Source organism: Ascaphus truei, chromosome 14 (genome assembly GCF_040206685.1).
Source record: "Ascaphus truei isolate aAscTru1 chromosome 14, aAscTru1.hap1, whole genome shotgun sequence".
NCBI classification, from domain to species: Eukaryota; Metazoa; Chordata; class Amphibia; order Anura; family Ascaphidae; genus Ascaphus; species Ascaphus truei.
Genome location: NC_134496.1, coordinates 23,753,531 through 23,778,689, shown reverse-complemented (window position 1 = coordinate 23,778,689; position 25,159 = coordinate 23,753,531). Strand labels below are relative to the sequence as shown.

The 25,159-nt window shown below is 43.2% G+C and overlaps 1 protein-coding gene across 10 annotated transcripts in view; it reads left to right on the top strand.

Annotated features, from left to right (window-relative positions):
- DOCK10 (dedicator of cytokinesis 10) overlaps nucleotides 1–25,159 on the top strand; it is a 238,988-nt gene that overhangs the window by 114,500 nt on the left and 99,329 nt on the right. For all 10 annotated transcript variants that reach the window (XM_075570118.1, XM_075570116.1, XM_075570119.1 and 7 more), the window contains exons 4-8: nucleotides 8,292–8,374; nucleotides 16,328–16,400; nucleotides 17,354–17,473; nucleotides 17,983–18,117; nucleotides 22,134–22,317. In XM_075570118.1, the coding sequence (XP_075426233.1) occupies nucleotides 8,292–8,374; nucleotides 16,328–16,400; nucleotides 17,354–17,473; nucleotides 17,983–18,117; nucleotides 22,134–22,317 (595 nt within the window). The remainder of the gene's footprint in view (nucleotides 1–8,291; nucleotides 8,375–16,327; nucleotides 16,401–17,353; nucleotides 17,474–17,982; nucleotides 18,118–22,133; nucleotides 22,318–25,159) is intronic.

Genomic DNA, 25,159 nt, shown 5'->3' with positions numbered 1-25,159 from the left:
CTGATCCGCTGTTTAATTATGTTGGTCCACTATGGGGAACTGCCCTGTATGTCTTTGCGCTGATTTAGGAAGAGGTCACACAGTGCACTGGAATACAATTAGAAGACTAACTTGCCATAATTGGATGTACTAGTATAACCAGGGAACACGTCGCTACCCCAGACAAATACACATACACAGTCTGTGAATGATCAGCCTGGTGCAAGGGAGAATACGCAATAGAGAACACACAAATAATCAGCCAGGATTATATAAAGCCCCCTAATGTTGCACTCAAAGGCAGGTGACAAGGTAAGTACAATATCACTACATAGAAGGCCACAGAATAGCCTAACCCTGAAATAGGGTAACCGCCAAAGGTCACAAAAGGAAAATAATAAATACTTTAATCAATAACTAAAAACCGACGAAACACAATAAAATGCACAGAGGTGCAGGGATAAAATCCCCAGATGTGAGGAGTCACGGAAAAAAACAGGAATAGGTAATGTTCCCAAATAACACAGCTATATAATGCAATCTGCAGAGAACTGTGTGCAGCAGCACCGTATCCCATATAATCAAAGACGGCTGTGAGCCAGAAGGGACAAGCAGGTTTAGTGTGTAACCCCGTAGAGTAGGTGCAAAGTGGCCCGCAAGTAAATACACATGGAATCGGACCGGTAGGTTCCTGTATCTAATGGAGCAATAACGTATGCCCTGTGCCTGCAATGCGCTCACATACAACCCGTCAGGCAGTCTCTTGCAGCTGGTATAGTAGCAGCGTGGGCCCCGTAAGTCATCTGGAGCTTCACGTGTCTCCTACCACAAGCCGCGTGTACATCAGCGTAATGACGTCACGCATTCCCCGATGTACGTTTCGCGCATCACAGCGCGCTTTCTCAAGGGGGAGGAGTGTTCACGTATCGTAGAGTCAGACCTAAAATACCTCCCTGGAGGGGAGGAGCGGATGACGTATGTCACTGATGCATTAAAGAGACATAGTAGGGAAACGAGTAGACCCTAACAGAACATATATTGAATCAACCGGGGAGGGGGGGGGAAGGAGGAGAGGGGGGAGGGGGAAGGGGAAGGAGGGGGAAAAACAAACGGATGATGAAAAGTTGTGATGACACAATGAAACCATATATCCATATAGTTATGTAGAAACCATGAATGACACAGGTCACAGGGCACTTGGACCAAAAGATGTCTGGAGACGCAAAATGATGCACACCAATAGCCGCCTATAAAGTCAAAACGACTCCTACTAAGCTGTAATAAATAGTACTATATACCTGGATCCCACTAGCCCTGATCAGAGAAAAGAGGAGAAGGGGAATCCCTCATTAAGTCCCATAGGTGCCTGGGTGTTCAGGAGGTGTATCCAACGGCATTCTTGTTGGCGCAGTTTTTTATTCCAGTCGCCCTTGCGTGGGCCCCAGGGTACATGGGCTATGCTAATGAAACTGAGCTTGGAAGAATCGCCATGGTGTGCATCATTTATATGTCTCGCCACTGGTGTATCCAAATTGTTTCTGATTGATCCAAGGTGTTCCAAAATACGTATTTTAAACGCTCTATGAGTTTCGCCAACGTACTGTTTGCCACATACACATTGGATCAAATAGACCACTCCTGTCGTGAGACAGTTTATAAAGTCCCTGATGGTAAAAGTGTGGAGTGATGTAGAGTCGGAGAAAGTTTTGGTTACCTTGACCGAGGGGCAAGCCTTGCAACGTCCACAAGTGTATGTGCCGGTTGTTTTTTTGCCCAGCCATGTCCGTTGATGTTTATTCTGAAAGTGGCTTTCAACCAACAGATCGCGTAAATTACGCGCTCTACGACTCACCATGTTGGGTGTGGGTTGCAGTATTTTCGCCAAATCCTGATCCTGGAGTAAAATATGCCAGTGTTTGGTCAAGACCTGACAGATAGACCGCCACTGGTTACAATATGTACCGATGAAACGTATAGTTTGTGTCTTATCGTTAGTGACTTTTGGATGATCAATCAATAGGCCTGGTCTAGGTGTATTCAGTGATCTGTGGTAGGCTTTTTTGACAATAGTTTTAGAGTATCCTCTTTCCAGGAAACGTTTAGTAAGATCTTTGGCCTGTATCTTAAATTCACATATTGTACTGCAGTTCCGTTTCAGGCGTAAAAATTGCCCTGTGGGGATATTCTGAATGAGTTGTCTTGGGTGATGGCTATCTGCTATAAGGAGACTGTTAGTAGACGTAGGTTTACGGTATAGTGTCGTCTCTAGTTTACCATTACGTTGTTTAGAGATACTTATGTCGAGAAAGTTGATACTATCTGTTTGAACCTCAAAAGTAAGTTTGAGGTTGTGTGTGTTGTTATTGAGCTTGTCTAGAAATTCGACCAGGAGTTCTTTAGTGCCGTTCCATAACAAAAGCACATCGTCAATGTACCGTGACCACAGATCGATATGGTCAGTGTAAACCGAGTAGTCTTCCGTGAACACCACAGTCTCCTCCCACCAGCCCAGATAGAGATTCGCGTAGGTGGGAGCGCACGTGGTGCCCATGGCGGTACCCTGTACTTGATGGTAGATCTTATGGTTAAAAAGAAAGACATTTCTGGTCAAGACAAAGTTCAATAGATCAAGAACAAAATTGTTATGTGCCTTTGAGTTAGTATCCCTTGCTCGCAAAAAGTGTTTGACAGCTTGTAAACCAGAAGAGTGTGGTATACTTGTATACAAGCTCTCAACGTCAATCCCTACTAATAGAGTATTACTGTCCACGTTAATGTCCTCTAGTCGCAGCAAAGCTGCTTTAGTGTCTTTAAGGTACGAGGGGAGGGTTTCAACAAAAGGGCGTAAAAATGTGTCCAAATAGATTCTGGCGTTGGAGGTCAGATTACCAACACCAGACACTATTGGTCTACCCGGTGGAGGGGAAACGCCCTTGTGTACCTTAGGGAGATGGTAAAAAGTGGACAGAGGGGGATGTTTGATGAAAATAAACTCCATTTCAGTTTTTGTTATCACCTTATTGTCTAAACCTGAATGCAAAATAGCCAAAAGTTCGGTCAGAAAGGTGTCAGTAGGGTCTTGTCGTAAAATCTTATAGCAGTGTTGATCAGATAGCAACCTAATACATTCTTTGACATAGGCAGATGTATCCAAAATGACTACATTGCCACCCTTGTCGGATGGTTTTATAGTGATTGTATCATTATTCTCAAGGTCTTTGAGTGCTTTATATTCCTCAAAATTCAAATTGAAGTTTTTCTTGGAATTATTTGTCATTTTTAAGAAGTCTTTAGTTACTAACTGGGTGAAGACATCCACATTTGTACAAGTCTGTAAGGGTGGTGTGAATCTTGATTTGCTTCTCAATTGAGTGAAAGGTCCCTCACCAGGATTTTCAGTGTTTTCTGCCTCTAATTCTTCTAACATTTCCAAACATGCAAAATCTTGCGTGTCAAAATTTTCAGACGGTGTGTTAGTGCTTAACAGTCTCTGTCTACGTTTGAAGAAAACGTGGAGGGACAGTTTTCTTGCAAAAAGGTTTAAGTCCTTTATATTCTCAAAGGTGTCGGTCTGGTTAGTTGGGCAGAAAGTCAATCCTCTGGAGAGGACGCTGAGATGTGCAGGAGTGAGTACGGCAGAGGAGAGGTTCATTACCTGCGTCAATGGTATCGACCTCGTCTGTAAGGTCTCCGCATCCCCTGATCCTTGTAACCCCATTTTGCCCTGTCTCTTAGTTTTATGGCTTCTCCCCCTCCTGGTCTTTCGTGTCCTGGGGGGATTTAGTCTGGTCCAGAGAGGTCTAAAAAAGTCTGGCTAGGGGGAGCAAAGGATGTGGATGGGAGAGGAATGAACCTTTGGTGGGTAGTGTCTCTACTCAGATGGGATTCTGACTCAGCGTCACTGGCTGAGGTTTCGCAGTCAGTGGTTGATTCCGTACATTTAGTATCTTTCTTAGATTGAACACGTTTCTTTTTGTAGGTGAAAATAGTATTAGTCTCATAGTCAATAGTGTCCCTATTGTATTTGCGTTGTTTTCTTGCTTTAATATCAGCAGTGAGTTTGTCTATTTGGCCTTTAAGACGTTTTTCATAATTTATGAAGTCTGTATGGTCACGCCACGTATCTACATCGGCTAGTAGTGTATTCATTTCTGTGTTGACTTTATCAAGACGCTTATTCTCATATGCAATGAGTAAAGCGATCAGGTCACTTGAGCATTTAAGGAGAGTATCTTCCCAATTTTTAATGAATTGGGTATCATTAATAAGGTGAGATGAAGAAAGATAAACTCTTAAGCCTCTGGGAACAAGTCCTGTTAGTGCATAATTTTTAAGGCTTGTTATTTCCCACCAGATTTTCGCTTGAATGCTCATGTGATGTTCCAAGTCAAAAAAATATTTTTTAATGTCTTCTGTCTCTGTTATTGTCACAGGTAGGTCGACTGTAGATTTGGAGAACAAACTCGCTGCACATACTGTATATAGCTGTGTTATTTGGGAATATTACCCATTCCTGTTTTTGTTCCGTGACTCCTCACATCTGGGGATTTTATCCCTGCACCTCTGTGCATTTTATTGTGTTTCGTCGGTTTTTAGTTATTGATTAAAGTATTTATTATTTTCCTTTTGTGACCTTGGGCGGTTACCCTATTTCAGGGTTAGGCTATTCTGTGGCCTTCTATGTAGTGATATTGTACTTACCTTGTCACTTGCCACTGAGTGCAACATTAGGGGGCTTTATATAATCCTGGCTGATTATTTGTGTGTTCTCCATAATTGGATGTATCCATTTCTGTCCCGGTCTTTCATTGTTTACTCTTATCTGCAGCCACATAAAATTGCCAGTTTAGTAAAGCAGCCACTAACAAGTAACACAAGTTAGGCTTCGTCCCCGGTGGCCGCGGCTGCGCGGGCGATGGCAAGCGCGCCGCACACCAAGTACAGCCCTTTATGGTGCAGACCCCAGTCGGCCTGTGTGCACGCCCCTGAAGGAAACGCGATGCGTGACCACCTTTGACAAAGGACAAGATTTTTGACGCGGTGGCCACGTCATGGCGGCGGGTTCAGCCAATGAGGGCGAACCGGCCACATGATGTCATGGCTGCGTACCCATCACACCCCCCCCCCTCTCTGTCGCGATCTCCTGAACTTCTCCTGACTCGCAACCACAGACCGCAAGTCGCGGCTGAAACTGGTGCACGTGCCGCCAGGTGCTCCGACGCCAGGTGCAACACCCCTCAAGCCCCCCCAACATGTTAAGCTTTCAGGCTATCCCAGCTTCAGCACAGGTGGCTGAATCAGAGGCTGAGTCAAAGACTCACCTGTGCTGAAGATGGGACTGGTCAAGCCTCCTGTGCTGAAGCAGGGAGTGATTAAGCAACCTGTACTGAAGCAGGGACTGATCAAGCCACCTGTGCTGAAGCAGGGATATCCTGAAAACCTGACCTGTTGAGGGAACTTGAGGACTGGCGTTGAGCCTCCCTGACATATGGTATGGAAGGCTTATGTTTCTCTAATTAGGATGGACCATGCCAATAACAAATGGATCACTCCAGCAGAAATACTTCAAAATCATGCCCATCTAACTATGTAACTATGTAACTATGTAACTATGCAACTATGCAACTATGCAACTATGCAACTATGCAACTATGCCCATTAAAGATTCAAATATTCACAGCAACAAAAAAAAACAGCAGAATATTTATAAAAATGTATATTTTTAAATCCCAATAACAGCAATTGAAGTTTATCCTTTGGTAATTCTTCTGCATTGGATTTGCCCTAATAGTGCAGCCAGGACACATTTAGTAAATAACCCCACCGTTCGATCGCAGCAGAAGATGGCCGGCAATATGTTGATCGACATAGCCCTGTGAGAATCAACTTTGTGGGAATCAACTCTGTGAAATGCAACGATGGTGGATCACTGCACGGTGAATTAGCAATATACTGTAAATGTATTTCCATCAACAGTGTGGATATGGCTCACAGTTGGACTGGGTAAAAGCAATCTGCCTAAAGTGCCCTCAAATTTCATTTAGAGAAAGATAGGATTGTAAAATCAATATTATGAAATCGAGCCACAGATCCAGGCAAACAGGCACTGCATATTTTATTCTCGTTATGTAACGGGCTTTTTTTTTTTTTTAAAGCAGTATACCTTTTCGAGTTTGATTGGAACAATATCCATACAGATTCCTTGAAATTATATTCAAATATACTTCCATCTTCAGTCTAGAAACTGTATACTGCAAAGTAAAACAGATGAGCAGAGAACTCTATTCTTCACAATTCTTTTTAGTTTGTATCAGTCCCAGGGTGGCCATGGTTATCCATATGGGCGACACAAAAAGATGAAATACCTGGTTGGATCAGTGGTAACAGAAAAGAATAAGGAGCGGCTCAGGGAGTAAAGACACTGACTGGCACTGAGTTTGAAGCAGGGGAGCCTGGTTCAATTCTCGGTGTCGGCTCCTTGTGACCTTGGGCAAGACCTTGGCTCAAGGAAATGATGATCAGGTCACTTGTTGGATCAATAATCTTAATGTTTTAACTTGATCGGAACATCCAGTCTTCAAATGTAACAAGTCTAAAATCTACTTGACAGTGGATGACCCATTGGTACAGAACCTGTACAAATCTTTGAAGTGAAAATCTGCCTTATACAATAAGATCTCAGTATTGATCCTCCCTGTATGGATTTGAGAACAGTAATTCTATCCCCTCTTAGATGCCTCTATTCTAAAGTAAATCATCCTGGTTTGGATAATCTTTCCTCAGGTATCCTCAGATTGTCCATACCATGTCATGGTGGCTTTTCTCTGCACTTTGCCCATTTCTAGTAAGGTTCCCAATACTATACTTCATACAATCCTATACCGGGATTCTATTGTGGCTATCTAACCAGTTGTTCTAATAAAGGCACCACATCTATTTGTGCCAGTCTAGTGGTACTCCACCACAAGTAATCAGATCTATGAATAGTAGGTGTAATGGTCTAGTTAGAAGTGCGCTCAGACCTTTCAGTGAATGCCATACAGACCCATATATGGCCCATATTTACTAAATGGTGCTATGCCATAAGACATTTTGGCCCAGATCCACAGAGATTTATGAACTTAGAGCAATCACTGGGCGATTATTAAAATCAGTAATGGCTGTTACAGTATTTTCCCTGAGGTCAACGCTTATCCACATACTGATATAGTAAGGCCTTGGCCACGGTGGTGCTGAGCGGGTGCGTGCGCTCAGGCTGGCCGCTATGAAACACATTGAGGCAATGTGTGTGGCCAGTGTGTGCAAGCGCCTGCAGAGCAAGCAAATTTGAATTTGTCATCTGCAAGCGCGTCACATGAGCGGTTCGCCCAATGAGGGCGAACCAGCTTTGTGACATCATGGCCGCGCCCCCCCTGCGCACGCACCTAGCCGGCCACAAATCTCCCGGCCGAGCAGGTAGCATGACGTCACCGCGCATGAGCGCCAGCGCACCCGCTCCCTGCCTGGCTGCAGCCTAAGACTTATTGTGCCCAGCGCCACGGTCAAGAAAGCAGATGGCTGGAGCGCCCGGGACAGTGTCTGCCACAATCATGTTGCTGGGGGTCCATGCTTCCGGATCGGACGCCCCGCATGGGTTAATCCACCCGGGTCATGATCGGCTTCGGCAAGACTGTATGCTACATCTGTAGGCAAAAACCACTATGTTGTATATATCATTAGCATAGGCTTATTGCCATGTTAAGTTCGCACTGCCTTGCGTTAGCTTCAAATAACATGGCGTTACACATGGATCAGGATCTCTGTAGCAGTGGAAGACACCTTATGATCCATTGAAGTGAATGGGCTGTCCGGTGGCTTCCGTCACAGCTTAATACAAATATAACCCTGAGTGCTTTCACTTAATTTAATTAGTCCAATGACCTGAAGGATAAGGTCCGTTCCCCTGCTGTAAAATGTCATTGTTCTGACCTCCTGTAGCACAAGGAGAGATTTAATTATTTATTTTATTAGCCAAAAACTGTCTCTTGGGTGCTCCATTCTGCAGAATGCTGTCTGTGGAGGAGGGGCCTGCAGTATGTCCCTAAACTCCCTTAATCTATTTATTGTAGGCAACTAGAATTCTCTTTCACTTTATGATGATACTTTATACCACTGAGACGTGTTGGCCCCAAGTCGTGTTGCTATTGTTATACGAGCATAATACTCGCTGTACACTTCTTAGCAGTAGACACCTGGTAAGTGGTTCTGCTGGCAGTGCTGAGGTTGTTTCACCATCATGTTACTATGTCTAACAATATTTGTTTGCTTTCCAGGCCTGTAAATATTACAATTCCCACTGGCATGTGGTCAACTTCAAGTATGAACAGTATTCTGGAGACTTCCGTCAGTTACAACAGTAAGGACCTACATCACTTTCCCACTGTATAACTTTGCAATTCATTGTTATCGTTAAGCGCCTCTCTGCCAGCAAAGCCAGTAATATTTTATACGATAATTTAATTTAAACAGCATTTATCTCATTTTGATGACGGTGCCACTTTTTGCGAAGGTTTGGAGATTATAGGACTGGAGATCCTCCCGGATCAGTAACAAAATGACATGTTTTGCCATAATGTCAATTTTTCATTGCCAAATACACATCATTTCATATCCAAAACTATACCGTAATAAATGTGCAGTGTCTTTAATCCATGTGCTGTTTGATTTTCAGCACCAATAGATTTTTTTAATTGAGTTGCTTATGATTTAAAATTTCCCATGTTAATTATCCATGTTCTATTATTTTTGCTCATCCTTTTTACATACAGTACATATGAGTTTAATTTGCATAAGCATGTGTTAAACTAAAAATCATCCTGTTTATGGCCCACGAGACTTGGCTTTCCCATTGCATAGACATAATGTGTTATTTGGGCAAAGAACACATTGTCTTGTATTCCGCTACAGTACATGTGCTGTATATAGTGTGTTCCCACGAACTGCAAAGATGGTTGATGCTATTTTTTTATTAAACCTTATTATTTATTATGAGGGAGTCCAATTTTGTGGCAGATGAGCCATCATTTTCTACAAACCTTATTTATATTTGTATCTTTTAATAGTTCCCACCTCCTTTCTCTCTCCTCCTTCTTGCTCCTGGGGATATCTCTCCTAATCCTGAACCCAGCCATATACACACCTGGTCTCGCCCACGCCTCCCTGCCTCCTCCTCCTTCCCTGCTAATGGTGTTGACCCATCTAATTTAATACAGATCAACCTTAAAACTCACTTTTAAATGAAGCATCCCAATAGCCTGCACTAGATGGCTACTGTGCCACACCCACAGTGACTCCTACCAACCATTGTGGTCAAGCACTGCCATCTACTGCACTTATTCCCTCACCTGCTGTCTCTGTAAGTCTCCCATCATACCACTTAGATTGTAAGATCTCTGGGGCGGGAATTTCCAATCCTATTGTCCGATTTTTGCATTATAATACCCTGTCCTTTATTGTCTTTGTAAAGCGCTGTGTATACTGTTGGTGATATATAAATAAAGATATACATACAATCGATTAATACTGTACTGCAACTATTATTTGCTATGTTACAAATCATTCTTCATGTTTTAGGGAGATTAAAGTGCAAGGAGGATAAATGACCATTCTATCACTATTTACAACCAAAATACTAGAATATAAAAAAACAACTGCTTGATAAATAGAACCGTGGGGTTTATTGGTATCAGAAATCTGACTGAGTGACAACCAACAAAATACTTCATATTCACCATTTCAAGATACATCAGAAGCATTAGGAACATTTTATCAAATCTTTACATAGCTGTGAAACATTATACAAGCTTCCCAATGTTATCCCATCCAAAAATATTGGCACATTTGCCGATTTTGGAAGAGGAGAAGCCAGAGTGTTTCAAAGCCTCCTGCATATACAGTTGTGTAAAAAAGAAAGTACACCCTTGTTGAATTCTATGGTTTTACATATCAGGACATAATAACAATCAGCTGTTCCTTAGCCGGTCTTAAAATTAGGTAAATACAACCTCAGATGAACAACAAAAACACATGACATATTACACCGTGTCATGATTTATTTAACAAAAATAAAGCCAAAATAGAGAAGCCATGTGTGAAAAACTAAGTATACCTTATGATTCAATAACTTGTAGAATCACCTTTTGCAGCAATAACTTGATGTAATTGTTTTCTGAATGACTTTATCAGTCTCTCACATCGTTGTGGAGGAATTTTGACTCTTCTTTGCAATATTGCTTCAGTTCATTGAGGTTTGTGGGCATTTGTTTATGCACAGCTCTCTTAAAGTCCTGCCACAGCATTTCAATAGGGTTGAGGTCTGGATTTTGACTGGGCTATTGCAACACCTTGATTCTTTTCTTTTTCAGCCATTCTGTTGTAGATTTGCTGGTGTGCTTGGGATCATTGTCCTGTTGCATGACCCAATTTCAGCCAAGCTTTAGCCGTCAGACAGATGGCCTCACATTTGACTCTAGAATACTTTGTTATACAGAGCAGTTCATGGTCGACTCAATGAATGCAAGGTTCCCGGGTTCTGTGGCTGCAAAACAAGCCCAAATCATCACCCCTCCACCACCGTGCTTGACAGTTGGTATGAGGTGTTTGTGCTGATATGCTGTGTTTGGTTTTCGCCAAACATGGCACTGTGCATTATGGCCAAACATCTCCACTTTGGTCTCGTCTGTCCAAAGGACATTGTTCCAAAAGTCTTGTGGTTTGTTCAGATGTAACTTTGCAAACCTAAGCCGTGCTGCCATGTTCTTTTTAGAGAGAAGAGGCTTCTCTTGGCAACACTTCCAAACAAGCCATACTTGTTCAGTCTTTTTCTAATTGTACTGTCATGAACTTTAACATTTAACATGCTAACTGAGGCCTGTAGAGTCTGAGATGTAACTCTTGTTTTTTTTGCAATTTCTCTGAGCATTGCACGGTCTGACATTGGGGTGAATTTGCTGGGACGTCCACTCCTGGGAAGATTGGCAACTGTCTTGAATGTTTTCCACTTTTTAATAATCTTTCTCACTGTAGAATGATGGACTTTAAATTGTTTGGAAATGGCCTTATAACCCTTCCCAGATTGATGGGCAGCAACAATTGCTTCTCTAAGATCATTGCTGATGTCTTTCCTCCTTGGCATTGTGTTAACACACACCTGAATGCTCCAGACCAGCAAACTGCTAAAACTTCGGCTTTTATAGAGGTGGTCACACTTGCTGATGATCAATTAATCAAGGGCATTTGATTAGCAGCACCTGTCTGCTACTTAGCATCTTAATTCCTATGGAAGCAGTAAGGGTGTACTTAGTTTTTCACACATGGCTTGTCCGTTTTGGCTTTATTTTTGTTAAATAAATCATGACACGGTGTAATATGTCATGTGTTGTTGTTTATCTGAGGTTGTTTTTACCTAATTTCTAGTGCAGCTAAGGAACAGATGATTTTTATTATGTCCTGATATGTAAAACCATAGAATTCAAAGAGGGTGTACAGAGTACTTTCTTTTTCACACAACTGTTATTTACTTAGGTGCCACTGCTGCTTTAAAGTGTGGTGTAGTAGTCAATGTGTAGTGCTTGAATACACACTCTTATGGGTTTTACTGCAGCCACAGTCAATCCACGTGATACTTCATCAGAATATTTTACTCCCCAGTGACACCATTACCTGCCTATTATAATATTATTATATAATATATAATATTATTACCCTCTCCCCTCCCTCCCCAGAGGCTGCTTTGCAGAGCTTAGTGCCCAAATTCGCTGCAAGAAGTCCATCATTACATGGATCAATATCGCTCAAGTATGATTGGGGAGTGCTTTCAAATTGAAAAGCACTCTAAAATATGATAAATGATCTGATTTACCTGTTGCCTTTGGTCAATACATTCCTTGGTTGTAATTCTCTCTGGAATTCCCTACCATGCACCATCAGACTCTCCCTCCAGCATTCAGACATTTACAAACTGCCGGAAAACTCACCTTTTCAAGGAAGCCTATCTGGCATACCCCTGATATGCACCAGCTCTCCAACCCTACTGGGACCTGCTGTGTGGCTGGACCAAACTCCACGCTAACATGCCCGAACTTCCACACCTTCAGCATTCTCCGTCCCACAATGAGCAGCCACTTTACCTTTTGTTCCAATATGGCCCCTTATTCCGTCTAGATTGTAAGCTCCCAGGATCAGGGCCCTCATTACCTTCTGTATATGTGCTTGTTTGTCCTTATTTCTATGTTACTCTGTTTATGTAATATACATAACTCTGTACCCTCATTTTACCACACTGCGGAATATGTTGGCGCGTCACAAATAAATGATAATAATAATAATAATTATTATTATTCAGTCTCATGCGTATGAGAATAAGGATATACTGTATTGCAATTATGAAAGTCACGGTTCTTTTGCCCGAGTATAGTCTTGTTTTGAGATTGGTATGTTTTAAATAATGTGAGTGTTATTATTATTATTATTATTATTAATTATTGCCCTGGTGTGTAGTTATGATTAATACTCATTTAGAAAGTTAAATCCTTCTCCAGTTCTTTCGTTTTAACGTGGGCTTATGTTTATCAGTAGACTGGTATACAGTATGAGCAAGCCTTAATATAACCGTAGATATGCATTTGCTTCCTGAACCGAACATGTCTGCAAACTGCAGACTTCCACTGCTATTTTCTGTCTTCTGTGCAGAATTGTGGTCAGGCTCCTTGCCGTGTATCTCAATATATAATAACGCCGATTTATGGAACATGACTTCAATATTTTAATTTTAATCTTATTAAACAGTTTACAGCAAAGACAAATCCCACGTGTGAGCACATTCACATCTCAGACAGGTCTGCAACCCTGCCCTTCCCCATTATCTCTTAGCATACTGTGCTTCCACTGTAGCCAGCGATTCTGGGTAATGACATGCAAATGAGCCCACAGTATCACCTTTTGATTCTTAGCCATTTTAACATGGGACCCACTATAAGCTTATTACACAGCATTTCAGCATCGCCTGGGTTAAAGAAGTGTAGAGCCAGTAAACCTGCTCACGGACAGCAATATGACCTTTTAGGTCTCATCAGTGTGAGGCTGGTCATACTGGCTTTAACAGGAATTAAACAGTTTAAAAGTCTAACCCATTGTCTTATTTTCATAAGTTTAGAAACCTTAGTAGACTTGGTATGGAATTTGCTATCCCCAATGCAAAGAATGATTGCTCTCATTTGTTTTGGTGATCCATGCAGTGAAGGCATTTAACAGTTTTGCAGCGAAAAGAGCCCACAGTGCATTGAAAGCAATTGCCAGTGAATTGGTCAAATGTGCTGTGTACTCATATTAAAAATGAAACCTTTTGTTTCATTTGTGCACTGCATTTGTTTTCCCTGTGTGATGTTGCTCCCGATAAAATTATACTTCTTTCCAAAATATATAAAAAGTAAAAGAATGAGCAAATAAGTCAAAGAAATAACAAGACATGAGCGATGATGTCCAACAATAGAAAAATGTATTCAGTCCAGTTAACACATTGTACTGTAGTAAGGTCAGTCACAAGTACTCAAGTGATCGTACATACATACAGTACATACAGTACTGTACATACATACAGTACATACAGTACAAACATACAGTACATACATAAAGTACATACATACAGTAAATACAGTACATACATACATACAGTACATACATACAGTACATACATACATACATACAGTACATACCGTACATACAGTACAGACATACATACAGTACATACAGTACATACATACAGTACATACATTCATACAGTACATACATTCATACCGTACATACCGTACATACCGTACATACAGTACATACAGTACATACAGTACATACGTACATACAGTACATACAGTACATACAGTACATACATACAAAACTACAGATGAACTGTCTGCGCTCGAGCTGTCCGAAGAAGTTAGGCCCCCCCTTGCTGCTGACCGTGCATGAGCGCCTCCTCAAAGCACTCCTAGAGAGGGCTCAAAGATGGAGTCGCCAAATACAAACAGAAAGCGCACAGAGCGCACCGGGGGTTAAAACCAATAATAATAATGAGCAGTGCTCTACTCATAGGGTTACATACATACTATGAGTACCTGTGACCTTCCAAATGATCACATAACACCTGATGGTGTGAAAAACTATTTATTGATAGAAGATAAAAAATAAAAATAAAAACATACAATGGTTAAAATTTGGGTCCTAATGGACCACAACACCTCAAAGCAGACGGCACCTAAACCACTGCTTGAATACAAAGAACAGCCAAAAGGCACACAGCACATATATACACAGAGAGACCCTATGGTCACAATTGCCCTGAGTACCAAACTAAAACGAACCCGCTGCCGGGTACAAGCTGATGGGGGGAGGGGGGCGGGAGCGGGCACTTACCGAGGAGCGCAAGCTGGAGCCGCCCACTGATGCCGAAGGTCCAGTTCTTAGTATTCAAGCAGTGGTTTAGGTGCCGTCTGCTTTGAGGTGTTGTGGTCCATTAGGACCCAAATTTTAACCATTGTATGTTTTTATTTTTATTTTTTATCTTCTATCAATAAATAGTTTTTCACACCATCAGGTGTTATGTGATCATTTGGAAGGTCACAGGTACTCATAGTATGTATGTTCCCCTATGAGTAGAGCACTGCTCATTATCATTATTGGTTTAACCCCCGGTGCGCTCTGTGCGATTTCTGTTAGTACATAATACACACAGTACATACAATGGTGTGTGTAGCACTATCAATTAAATAAGCAAGTCTAAAAATGCAATATAAAGGACAATACCGTACCAAAAAGTGATGAGAATATAGCAGACTGACACCTTAGAGCAGGGGTGGTCAACTCCATTCTTCAAGGGCCACCAACAGGTATTAGGGATACCCCTGCTTCAGCACAGGTGGCACAGTCAAAGACTAAGCCACCTATGCTGAAGCATGGATATCCTCAAAACCTGTCCTGTTGGTGGCCCTGAAGGACTGGAGTTGGCCACCCATGCCCTAGTGCAGGGGTGCGCACACTTCCTGAGCTGCGCCCCCTGCCTGGCTGCTGCAGCGTTTGCGCCCCCCCCCCTCTCCAAGGACCTGGCATCAAATGACGACGCGGGTCATGTGATGCCACGTGACCTCGACGCAGCATTTGACGCCACGTTGCCATGGTGACGCGTCGCTGAAAAGCCGGCAGAGATAGGGTAAGAGAGTTACAGAGGCCTCACGCCTCCCCCGGCATTTAATTTAAATGCGTGGGGAAGAGCGCGTGGCCTCTAACCGCCCGCGCACCCCCTAGAAATGTTTGCGCCCCCCAGCTAGAAGTCGCCCTTTATCAAGGGTCTGATATTGCTATACACATTGTATGTATGTATGTACAGTATGTATGTACAGTATGTATGTTGTATGTACGATCATTTCAGCAAGTGTGGCTATGATCTTACTACACTGTTATCTAGATTGAATAAAACTATTTCTATTTTTGAACATCCTCTCTAGTGTCTTGTTATTTCTGTATGACTGCTTTGCTCATTCTTTTGGTAATTCATGTATTTATGATGGATATGAGACATACCATCTGAGCAACTGGCATTCATTATATTATAGATACAGTATATTTATTGCTTAATCAAGAGTTAATCCAGTTCCCACACATTACCAGGCGGAGTCAAATTATTTCTGGTATGGTAGTCAAATAGGATATGGAACTGCAAATGCAAACAAAATACTTCACGGTTTTCTATAAACCCTGATAAATGATCATTTTTGTTTCCTGGTGGCTGAACAAAATATGTTCACCTATTCTTCCATTACTGGACTCGTCTGTCATCGACATTACCAGTCGGTCTGTGTATCTATCTATCTATCTATCTATCTATCTATCTATCTATCTATCTATCTATCTATCTATCATCTATCTATCTATTGCATACTTTATCTGTCTCTCTCTCTTTCTTGCCCTCTGTATACCTATCAATTAAGCTAGTTACAAAATGGTTTAATTTTGTTTAATATATACATTATTTTATGTATTGTGAGACTCGGCGATTAATTTTGCCCCTTAACCAGAAATACATTATTTGGTGGTCACTTACCATTGCGCAATATATACTTTATAAACTAATACTGTGGTCTGCAGTCAGATGTTAATTTTTAACAATGAATACATTGGCATTGTACGTTGGTGGTACTGTAGTTCAAAAGATTATGGTATACATTATTAATTAATCACGGATCTAATGTGAATCACCAAGGGTTGCTATGAAGCTTAGATGCATTATAGCAATTAATAGGGATTGTTTTTCTTCATACAGAAATTACCCTAAAATAGAAAAACTGCCGTCCCATTCTTTCGAAGTTGACCATGAAGATGCTGACAAAGATGAAGTAAGTAATGTATATTTGCTTTATACAGTAGACAACTGAGACTATAAAAATTGAGAATCATATGTAAAATCCTAGCTCTGACCTAAAAAGCTCTCAAGTATGCTGCCCCCCCTTAAATCTATATCCCAAAATATATCCCTAAACGCCCCCTACACTCTGCCCATGACATCCGCCTCTCCTCCTGCCCTATCACCTCCTCTCACCCCGCCTCCGAGACTTCTCCCGTGCTGCCCCCTCTCTCTGGAATTCCTTACCCTGCACCATAAGATTCTCCCCCAGCTTACAGTCATTTAAATACTGCTTGAAAACTCACCTGTTCAAGGAAGCCTATCTAGCACACCCCTAACACCCTCCCTGCCAACCCTACTGAAACCTGCTGTGCGGCTAGACCAAACTCCACCCTATCTAACACCCCCCATCATCACCCCCAAATATTAATGGGACCAGCTGTGCGGCTAGACCAAACTCCATCCTATCTTACACCCCCCAACATCCACACCCCCAAACCTTGATGGGACCAGCTGTTCAGCCAGACCAAACTCCAGCCTAACACCCCACCCTCCATTATCACCCCCAAACTTTAATGGGACCCGCTGTGCAGCCAGACCAAACTCCATCCTGAGATACACTCCATCCCACAATGAGTAGCCACCTCACCTTTTGTTTCAGCATTGTCCCTCATTCCCTGTAGAGTGTAAACTCTCCGGAGCAGGGTCCTCATTACCTGCTGTATCTGTGCATTTCTGCCCTTATTTGTATGTAACTTTATGTAATTAGCCAAACTCTGTACCCCCCTGTACCGCCCCGCCGAATATATTGCCGTTTTATAAATAAAACAGAATGATAATAATTGGGGAGGTTCGCTTCTACAATAAATTCATGTGACTGAATGATGACAAACCAGTGTAAATCTCCCTTGTTTCATGCAAAATACATTCTGTTATTTCATTCAGGATACAACGTCCCTCTCGTCTTCTAAAGGAGGTGGAGGGGGAGGATCAGGAGTTTTCAAATCTGGCTGGCTTTATAAAGGGAATTTTAATAGCACTGTAAACAATAGCATTACTGTCCGGGTAAGTAGACAATGTTACTCTGTATCTGTGTCATTTCACTTCACAACCCCCACAGTCTGAACACAGTTGTACATTATCTGAATTACATTCATTCTACAGTATGTTAGTGTACAGATTCCCCAACACTTGTATGATCACAGATTTGTGTTCTGCATCTTTTGCTGGATTTAAGTGTTGTTTTATGAGGGGTCTCAAACTCCGTCCTCGAGGCCACCTACAGACCAGGTTTTATTGATATCCCTGCTTCAGCACAGGTGGCTCAATCACTGGTTCAGTCGAAGACTGAGCCACTGATTGACCCGTGCTGCAGCAAGGACTGATTCAGCCACCTGTGCTGCATCAAAGACTGACAGCCACCTGTGCTGCAGCAAGGACTGGTTAAGCCAACTGTGCTGAAGCAGGGATATCCATAAATGCTGACAAGTTTGTGGCCCTTGAGGACTGAGTTTGAGACCCCTGCCTCACGTAAATATCACGCGTTACGTGTTTCTACTTTCTGTTCCTTACAGTCCTTCAAGAAACGCTTCTTCCAGCTGACTCAGTTGTCGGATAACTCGTACATTATGAATTTTTACAAAGATGAAAAAATATCAAAGGAACCAAAGGGATGTATCTTTTTGGATTCCTGCACTGGGGTTATCCAGGTAAGTGATTAAAATACATCTTTTGGATTGAATAAGTGTTTAAAATAAATCTATTTTTTTTTTTTAAATATATGCAGCCTTTGATTACCTTTATTGAAAAACTAAATACTTAAGCAGCTGCCGATTCATTGGTTCGCCCGCGATCGATCAGCAAAGATCCTGCTTCCCAGGGTTCACATAATGACTGCCTTTCAGTTTCAATCCATGCTTCAGTGTAATTTAGCAGCTACAATGTATCCCTGTGACATTGTTTATTGTTACAGTTTGCAGCTCAAACTGCTGGGAACATTGGCAACAAATTATCACACACAGGAAAGTGTTACAAAGATCTTGCACTGCGAGGGAAGTGGGCTTAAGCCTGCAATAGAAATCAAAAGATGTTCAGTATATTAAAATTCATAAAAAATGGCATTAAGAGTTGAATAATTAAAAAAAAAAATGCAGTAAGTATTATCTAATACTACAGCACTGATTTATTAAAATAAAAAAAAGACATGATATTGTATGGATTTCTCCTTTAAACATTGCAAAGATGTCAAACTGCTTGTGGTTAAATCTAAGAATCAACAAATCGCCTTTCACACCAACGTTTCGTAAATTTACTCATGTCTTGAGAGAAATGAGAGAGCTTTCATAAAGCAAACTGGGACTGGCGGGACTTGCGGGCGCCTGCAGCTGAAACTCTTGAGAGCGTATGACTGATAACGGCTAAGGGGCCTATGCTGTAAACGGCGCTAATGACCTTTCGGCAGGGGTTTGAAGTCGCCATTGTTTTGCTGAGTTGCTCTCACGGTATGCAGGAAGGCCCGAATGTCTGTGAGAGCAGCCTGAGCAAGCATGGCGAGCTGCCGACGGCGAGAGGACCTGCCCTACCGATAAGTGCTCCCCGCCGAGATACGCCAGCTGCCGCAGCGAGATCCGCCTCTGTCAGCGAGAATGTTGGCGTATAAAAAGTATTTTTAGATTTAAATTGTATTAATAGTGTAGATGAGCAGGGGGTCTCCGGAGCAGAACCGCGTTGGTTTCAGGTCCAGGGACCCCCTACTTCCCGAGATACAGGCCCCGTTACAGGGTGCCGGTATCTCCTATGCATTGGATTCCCGCGTCAAATGATCGGGACATTTCCATGCACAGGAGATACCGGCACCCCATAACCGGGCCTTTATCTCGGGAAGTAGGGGGTTCCCAGACCTGAAACTAACGCGGTTCAACTATGAAGACCCCCGGCATCAATACAATGCAGGAAAGGGGCCTGATTTTTTCTGGCCCATCTCGCCGCTCAGCCCTAGCTTCTTGCCAACTTTATGTGGCGGAGCGATTTTGAGAAAAAATTCTCCATCCTACAGCGGCGATCAGCGGCGAGATGCTGATCGGGGCTACTAGAATACAGAGAGACTGAAAAGCTGGCGATGAGCGGCGAGATAGGGCTTCTTGCCAAGCGCGCTGCGGTTTTATTTAGCGCCAAAACAGCCCCCCGCCCTCCGAGATTTGCTTATCTCGCCAGCTTAACAGGGTTTACTGAATCGCAGTAGGCATATTTGCCAAAAAACTGGCAAGATAGGCCTGATCGCCGATTACTGCATGAGGCCCTCAGTGTTGCTTCAGTGCCAGTCGTTTTATTTGAGCCAATGCTATGTAATTTTTGCATACATCCCAGCTTTAATCGCTCTACTGCCAGGTGGCAGCAAAGTGGTTAAACCCTCAGGGAATGGTATTCGCCTGATTAGAGGGGTGACCCTGAATTTAAGGCGACCCCCTAATTTCAGTTGTAGCTAGAAAGAAAAACTCACACACACACACACACACACACACACACACACACACACAGACACACACACAGACACACACACACACACACACACATAGATCCGCTCAGTGCTGCTTTTAGCCATAACGAGATAAAAGCAAAAGAACCTGGGCGCTAACCTACATGAACAGGTCCCACAAAAAGGTAATAAAGTGTGTAAATTACCAGTGCAGGAAGAGGTGCCCCTAGACAATAATGAGAGGAGACCTGGGTGGATAACAAACCCTTCTGCTGCGACCCCAATAAGGATTATCCAAACCCTAGACAAGAGCAGTAAAACAAAGAAGAAGGGGAGCAAGGGGTTAAAGAACAATAACAATCAGAGTTCTATACACGAGGAATACACATACCTAACCTACAATGAGGTCAGGTACAAGGGAGGAGGGGAGATAATATCACGGACACGGCCAAGTGTAAGTACAGGTACAGCGAGGGGTATCTGTGATGATCGGTCTATCCTTCCCCAATCCAAACAACGGGGGAACCGTGATTGCTGGCTGGCAGAGATTTGACGTTGAAGACCTTCACTCTGTCAGTTTTCTAAAAGCTCCCACATGTGGTGGTATAAAGACGGTGAGGCAGACGATAAATTTATTGGTAAAGTAAACAAATAACAATGCACTCACATAAAGACAAGCTCCCAGGTCACGCCCGTAGTAGAGTGGCAAGCCCTGCAGCGAAGATCCCTGCTGCCGCGTCCGGAGGACAGGGGAGTATGGTGATGATGTGGGGCTGCCAGCGACTGCTACGGAGGCTCCCGTGGGACAAAAGCAAATGGCCAGTAGGAGCTACGCGTTTCGCCGAGACTTCGGCTTCGTCAGGTTTCAATGAAGCCATCTTTATACCACCACATGCGGGAGCTTTGAAGAGACTGACAGAGTGAAGGTCTTCAACGGCAAATCTCTGCCAGCCAGCAATCACGGTCCCCCCGCTTTTTGGATTGGGGAAGGATAGACCGATCATCACAGATACCCCTCGCTGTACCTGTACTTACACTTGGCCGTGTAAGTATCGCTTGATATATATATTATCTCCCCTCCTCCCTTATACCTGACCTCATTGTAGGTTAGGTATGTGTATTCCTCGTGTATAGAACTCTGATTGTTATTGTTCTTTAACCCCTTGCTCCCTTTGTTCTTTGTTTTAGCCGTAGGAGCCCGTGCGTTACTATAACGGACGTTAGCGCTAATGATATGCAGAAGAGGCGTTCCCTGTAAAAGCGCCGATCCCCAGAGCGCCAGTATAGTTACCGTAGGGATTTAATGTTACGTTAGTTATGTCAGAGATAAAGGTGGCGTTACTTCACCCACACCCTGATATAGGGCTGTTACAGGGTCTGGGTAAGTGTAAGATCACAGTTACGTCTGATTTACTATCACATTGTTATTTACAGGGTTCTTTTCCTCGCCCGTCTTCTCTTTTTTACTGCAATTAAACACCTATTCAGGGTCTGCGAGTGAGTAACGCAGCCTTTGGGCGAGACAGGGTTAACGCCATGTTATCTGAAGCCAACGCCACGTAGTGCTAACTTCACATGGCGTTAAGCCTGTGCTAATGAGATCACTAACCCCCATTGGATACCTGTTAAACTCAGGGAAGCTAGCGGACATCACCTATTTAGGTAACATCATATTAGTAGCCCAGATTTAACAGACCTCTGAGGATCTACCCCTATGTTATGTAAAATGTAAGACCGGAGATCAGTTTGTGTAGTTCTGCATTGCCTAGCTTCTGTTATTTGCAGAGAAGGTCCAGTAATTTAAAAAAAAGTGACTTAAAGGTTTATTCACCTTTATGTGAAAATAATTTTCGTTGAACAACAATAATCTCCATTTATATACATTTAACTTAGAAGTGACTGGATGTTTAATAGTTATGCCTATTGGCTATATGCTATTGGTTTACACACTGCTGGATACAGGTGCTTGCTGTATCTATTATCCTTAAACCAAAAATATATCGTTTCATAACATACCGCAGCATAACATCCACCCCAGATCTTTACATTAGCATAATATAATGGATATTGTTACACTATTTCCATGAATACCTGGCTAAACTTCCAGTTCCCTGAAGCGGGGTTACAAAGGAATCTGTGGCCATTCCGTATTGGCTATAAACTGAGAAGTCTTCGCTTTATACTGTATAACGCCTGCGTTGAGAATGGGATATTCTGACACTTTTCTCCTCTTTCCCTCCTTTGTATCAGAATAAGCTGCTTAGGAAGCATGCCTTTGAGTTGAAAATGAATGACCTGACATACTTTGTGCTGGCAGCCGAAAACGAACAGGATATGGACGACTGGATTTCTACGCTTAACAAAATCTTGCAAATCAATCCCGAGGGAACCATTGCCGAGAAAAGAAGTATAGATCTAACAGATCATAAACTTGGTATGGGCAATATTTTTAGTAAGCTCAATGATTTCTGACAACATTTTGCATTTGGTATGTCACTTAATTTTACATTCAAAGAATTCCTCTCCCCACAGTTTCCCGTAGTTAAACCTTCAGTTCATACTGTATAGCGCTGTGTGTTTTGTGGTGTGGTCTCTCTCATTTAGAATAGTACACGATTCTGCTATCTACAGTATATTGGTCCTGGAGTAATGTACAGTAGATGTATTGTATATTGTAGGTTTTCATATATTTTATGGACCAAAAGGAACAGTTTCCACATATATCATAGTGTGTACAGAGTTTTAACATTCTCCCGGGTTTTTTTCTCCATTGGTGGTTTAAATACATGTTCACGTGTCTCTTATTTAGTGTAGTTTTAATTAAGAGTAAGAAAATGTACATACATACAGATGCAGCGGCCGTTATTCGAACATATCACGCGTTGTATACCTCGGAATACCCATGTCATGGCGCGTCACTACTGCGTGTTGACTCGTTTTTATCGAGTGCAGAAAATGGCATTTTAGTGTTCTGGTTTTTAAACACCTGCAAATTGACACAGTAGCACAGTACTGTACACATTACAATTCATTCATTTCTGCCACGGATACGCGAAGATTTGCACCCAAAGAAATCGGGATCCATGAAATTCAAACAAAGCAACCGCATGATTGGCTGCGTGGAGTACATCAGCGCACACGAAAACAGCTCTGTGATATGTTCGAATAACGGCCGCTGCATCTGTAGGCCCTTTTTCTGTTGGCCGTACCCATGAATAAGAGGCCTGTGAGATTGCAAAAGCTCTTTTTTGCACCGAAGATGAGTTCTCTCATTAACCCATAACACTGAAGTATATATATATATATAAACTGTTTACTATATGGGCCGAACAATAACATCACATCATATCACATCAATAACAGCAACACAGCCATGTCACCCTTTAACCTAGCCTCACTGGACCTCAACCCCACCGCTATACCCAAGTGTCCCAATAGTCCAGCAACCCACCCACAAGGTGTGATCAGCGCCTGTAAGGAAACCGGAAATGTGGGTTAAAGTTGGTGCACTTGTAGAAATACCTGCCCGGGGCTCCTGCACCCGGGGACAGCAAACATCAGGAAAGGACCCGTCTGCATCCAACGCTGAATCCGCAGCAATGGCGTCCTATTCCAATTCGGATAGTCTCACCACACAGATAGTCTCTATCTTGAGTGATGCAGGTCTGATCCCAGACACACTTGTCACACTGCTCCCTCCTTGTCAGAGCACGCAGCACTGCAGCTGTCTCCCTGACTAAGCTAACTGCTAAAAGGGCAAAGTTCCTACCTTAGAGCCTTCCCTACAGCAGCTACACATCTACTGTTGAGTTGGGCCTAGCTGGGGCCTAGGGGAATATCCTGGCCTACGCAGTGTGTCACTGACCCCTGCACTACGCACCTCCTCTCCCTTTGCTCTCCCAGCTCCAACTCCCTCATGTGCTTCACTGTCTGCTTCCTGACTCAGCACACAACAATGTATCCACATGCAGCATGCGAATCTGTAAGCCTTAGGCCTCGTTCAGGGTGCTGGCTTCGGAGGGAGGGCGTGCTGACATGCTTGCTGCAGTGAGAAACAAAGTGTTCAATTTGAATACTTGTTGTCAAGGTAGCAACTGCCCTGCCTCCGAAGCCAGGCGTTGCTGCTGACGACAGCTTCAGTAAACGAAAATTTCGTTTTTTGGAGCTGAAGCAGCGTCACAGGGACCAAGGCAGCCAATGAAATCATTCTTCAGAATGATTTCATGACTGCAGCTTGGATACTTACCCTGCCGTCTGTAGCCCCGCCCCCTCCCCAACGCTGAAAAGTCTGCTGCTGGGGGATAATCACATGTCGCCCAGCAAACTGCAGCACTGCCTCCCTCACGCCCTCCCTCCGAGTCCTCAGCTGGCACCCTGAACGAGCCCTTAGTGTCTGTCTGGCTGCATGTGATCTGGGTGAAAGGGCAGTCCCCAGAGGCTGCTGGGAATTGTAGTCCACTCAGGACCTCTTTATCATTGGGGCCGCGTATGCGATCTATACTGAGCATGCGCGGTCGTGAAATGGCCGCCGCTACTCTTAACTGTGCAGGGGTGACCTTGGGGAGTCCCTGCGCTAAGGGTAATGGCCGCCGCAACTCTAAATACGCGCCGCGCATGCGCGAACGCACGCAAGATGGCAGCGCCCTGTCACTGATGTCGCCGGGAGCCCCCGGCGACGCGATCGCCCCTGCAACTGCCTGACATACCGCGGGGTCCCCACTCTCCGCGCAGGTGAGGGGAGCCAGGGGAGACCCTGCTACATGTATATATTATGTAAATTATTTATTGACTAGGCATCCTTGCAGATTCAAAATAATAACCCCATAGATCCAAGTTGAACCGAACACAGCATGGATCTATGGGTCGAATCCAAGGCAAAAAACAAACCAAAACCTTGTTGATGTTTCTGATTTGGGTCCCACATCCAACCCCTTCTTAAAGTATCCCTCCGACATCCCACTCCGTGAGTCTCCACCATCTCATAGGTTGATCATAGGGCCCCCCGGGGGTTAACTGCAGCACAACACAGCGTAACAACTTCCAAAAATAAACTGAGAACGGCTATTAAAATTAATCAAGCAGTAGAAGTGACCACCCAATATATATTATAATGGAAACGTGTCCTGAGCTGATGGTGAGTGGGCAGCAGGCTGGACTAGAACCTTTACTAGGCCAACATGTAGGGCTGTGAATAGAGAACTCTCAAACTTATGCTCAAACATTTTGTGTTATATTGTGTGTGTATATATATATATTTTGTTTTTTAAACAGTTTTA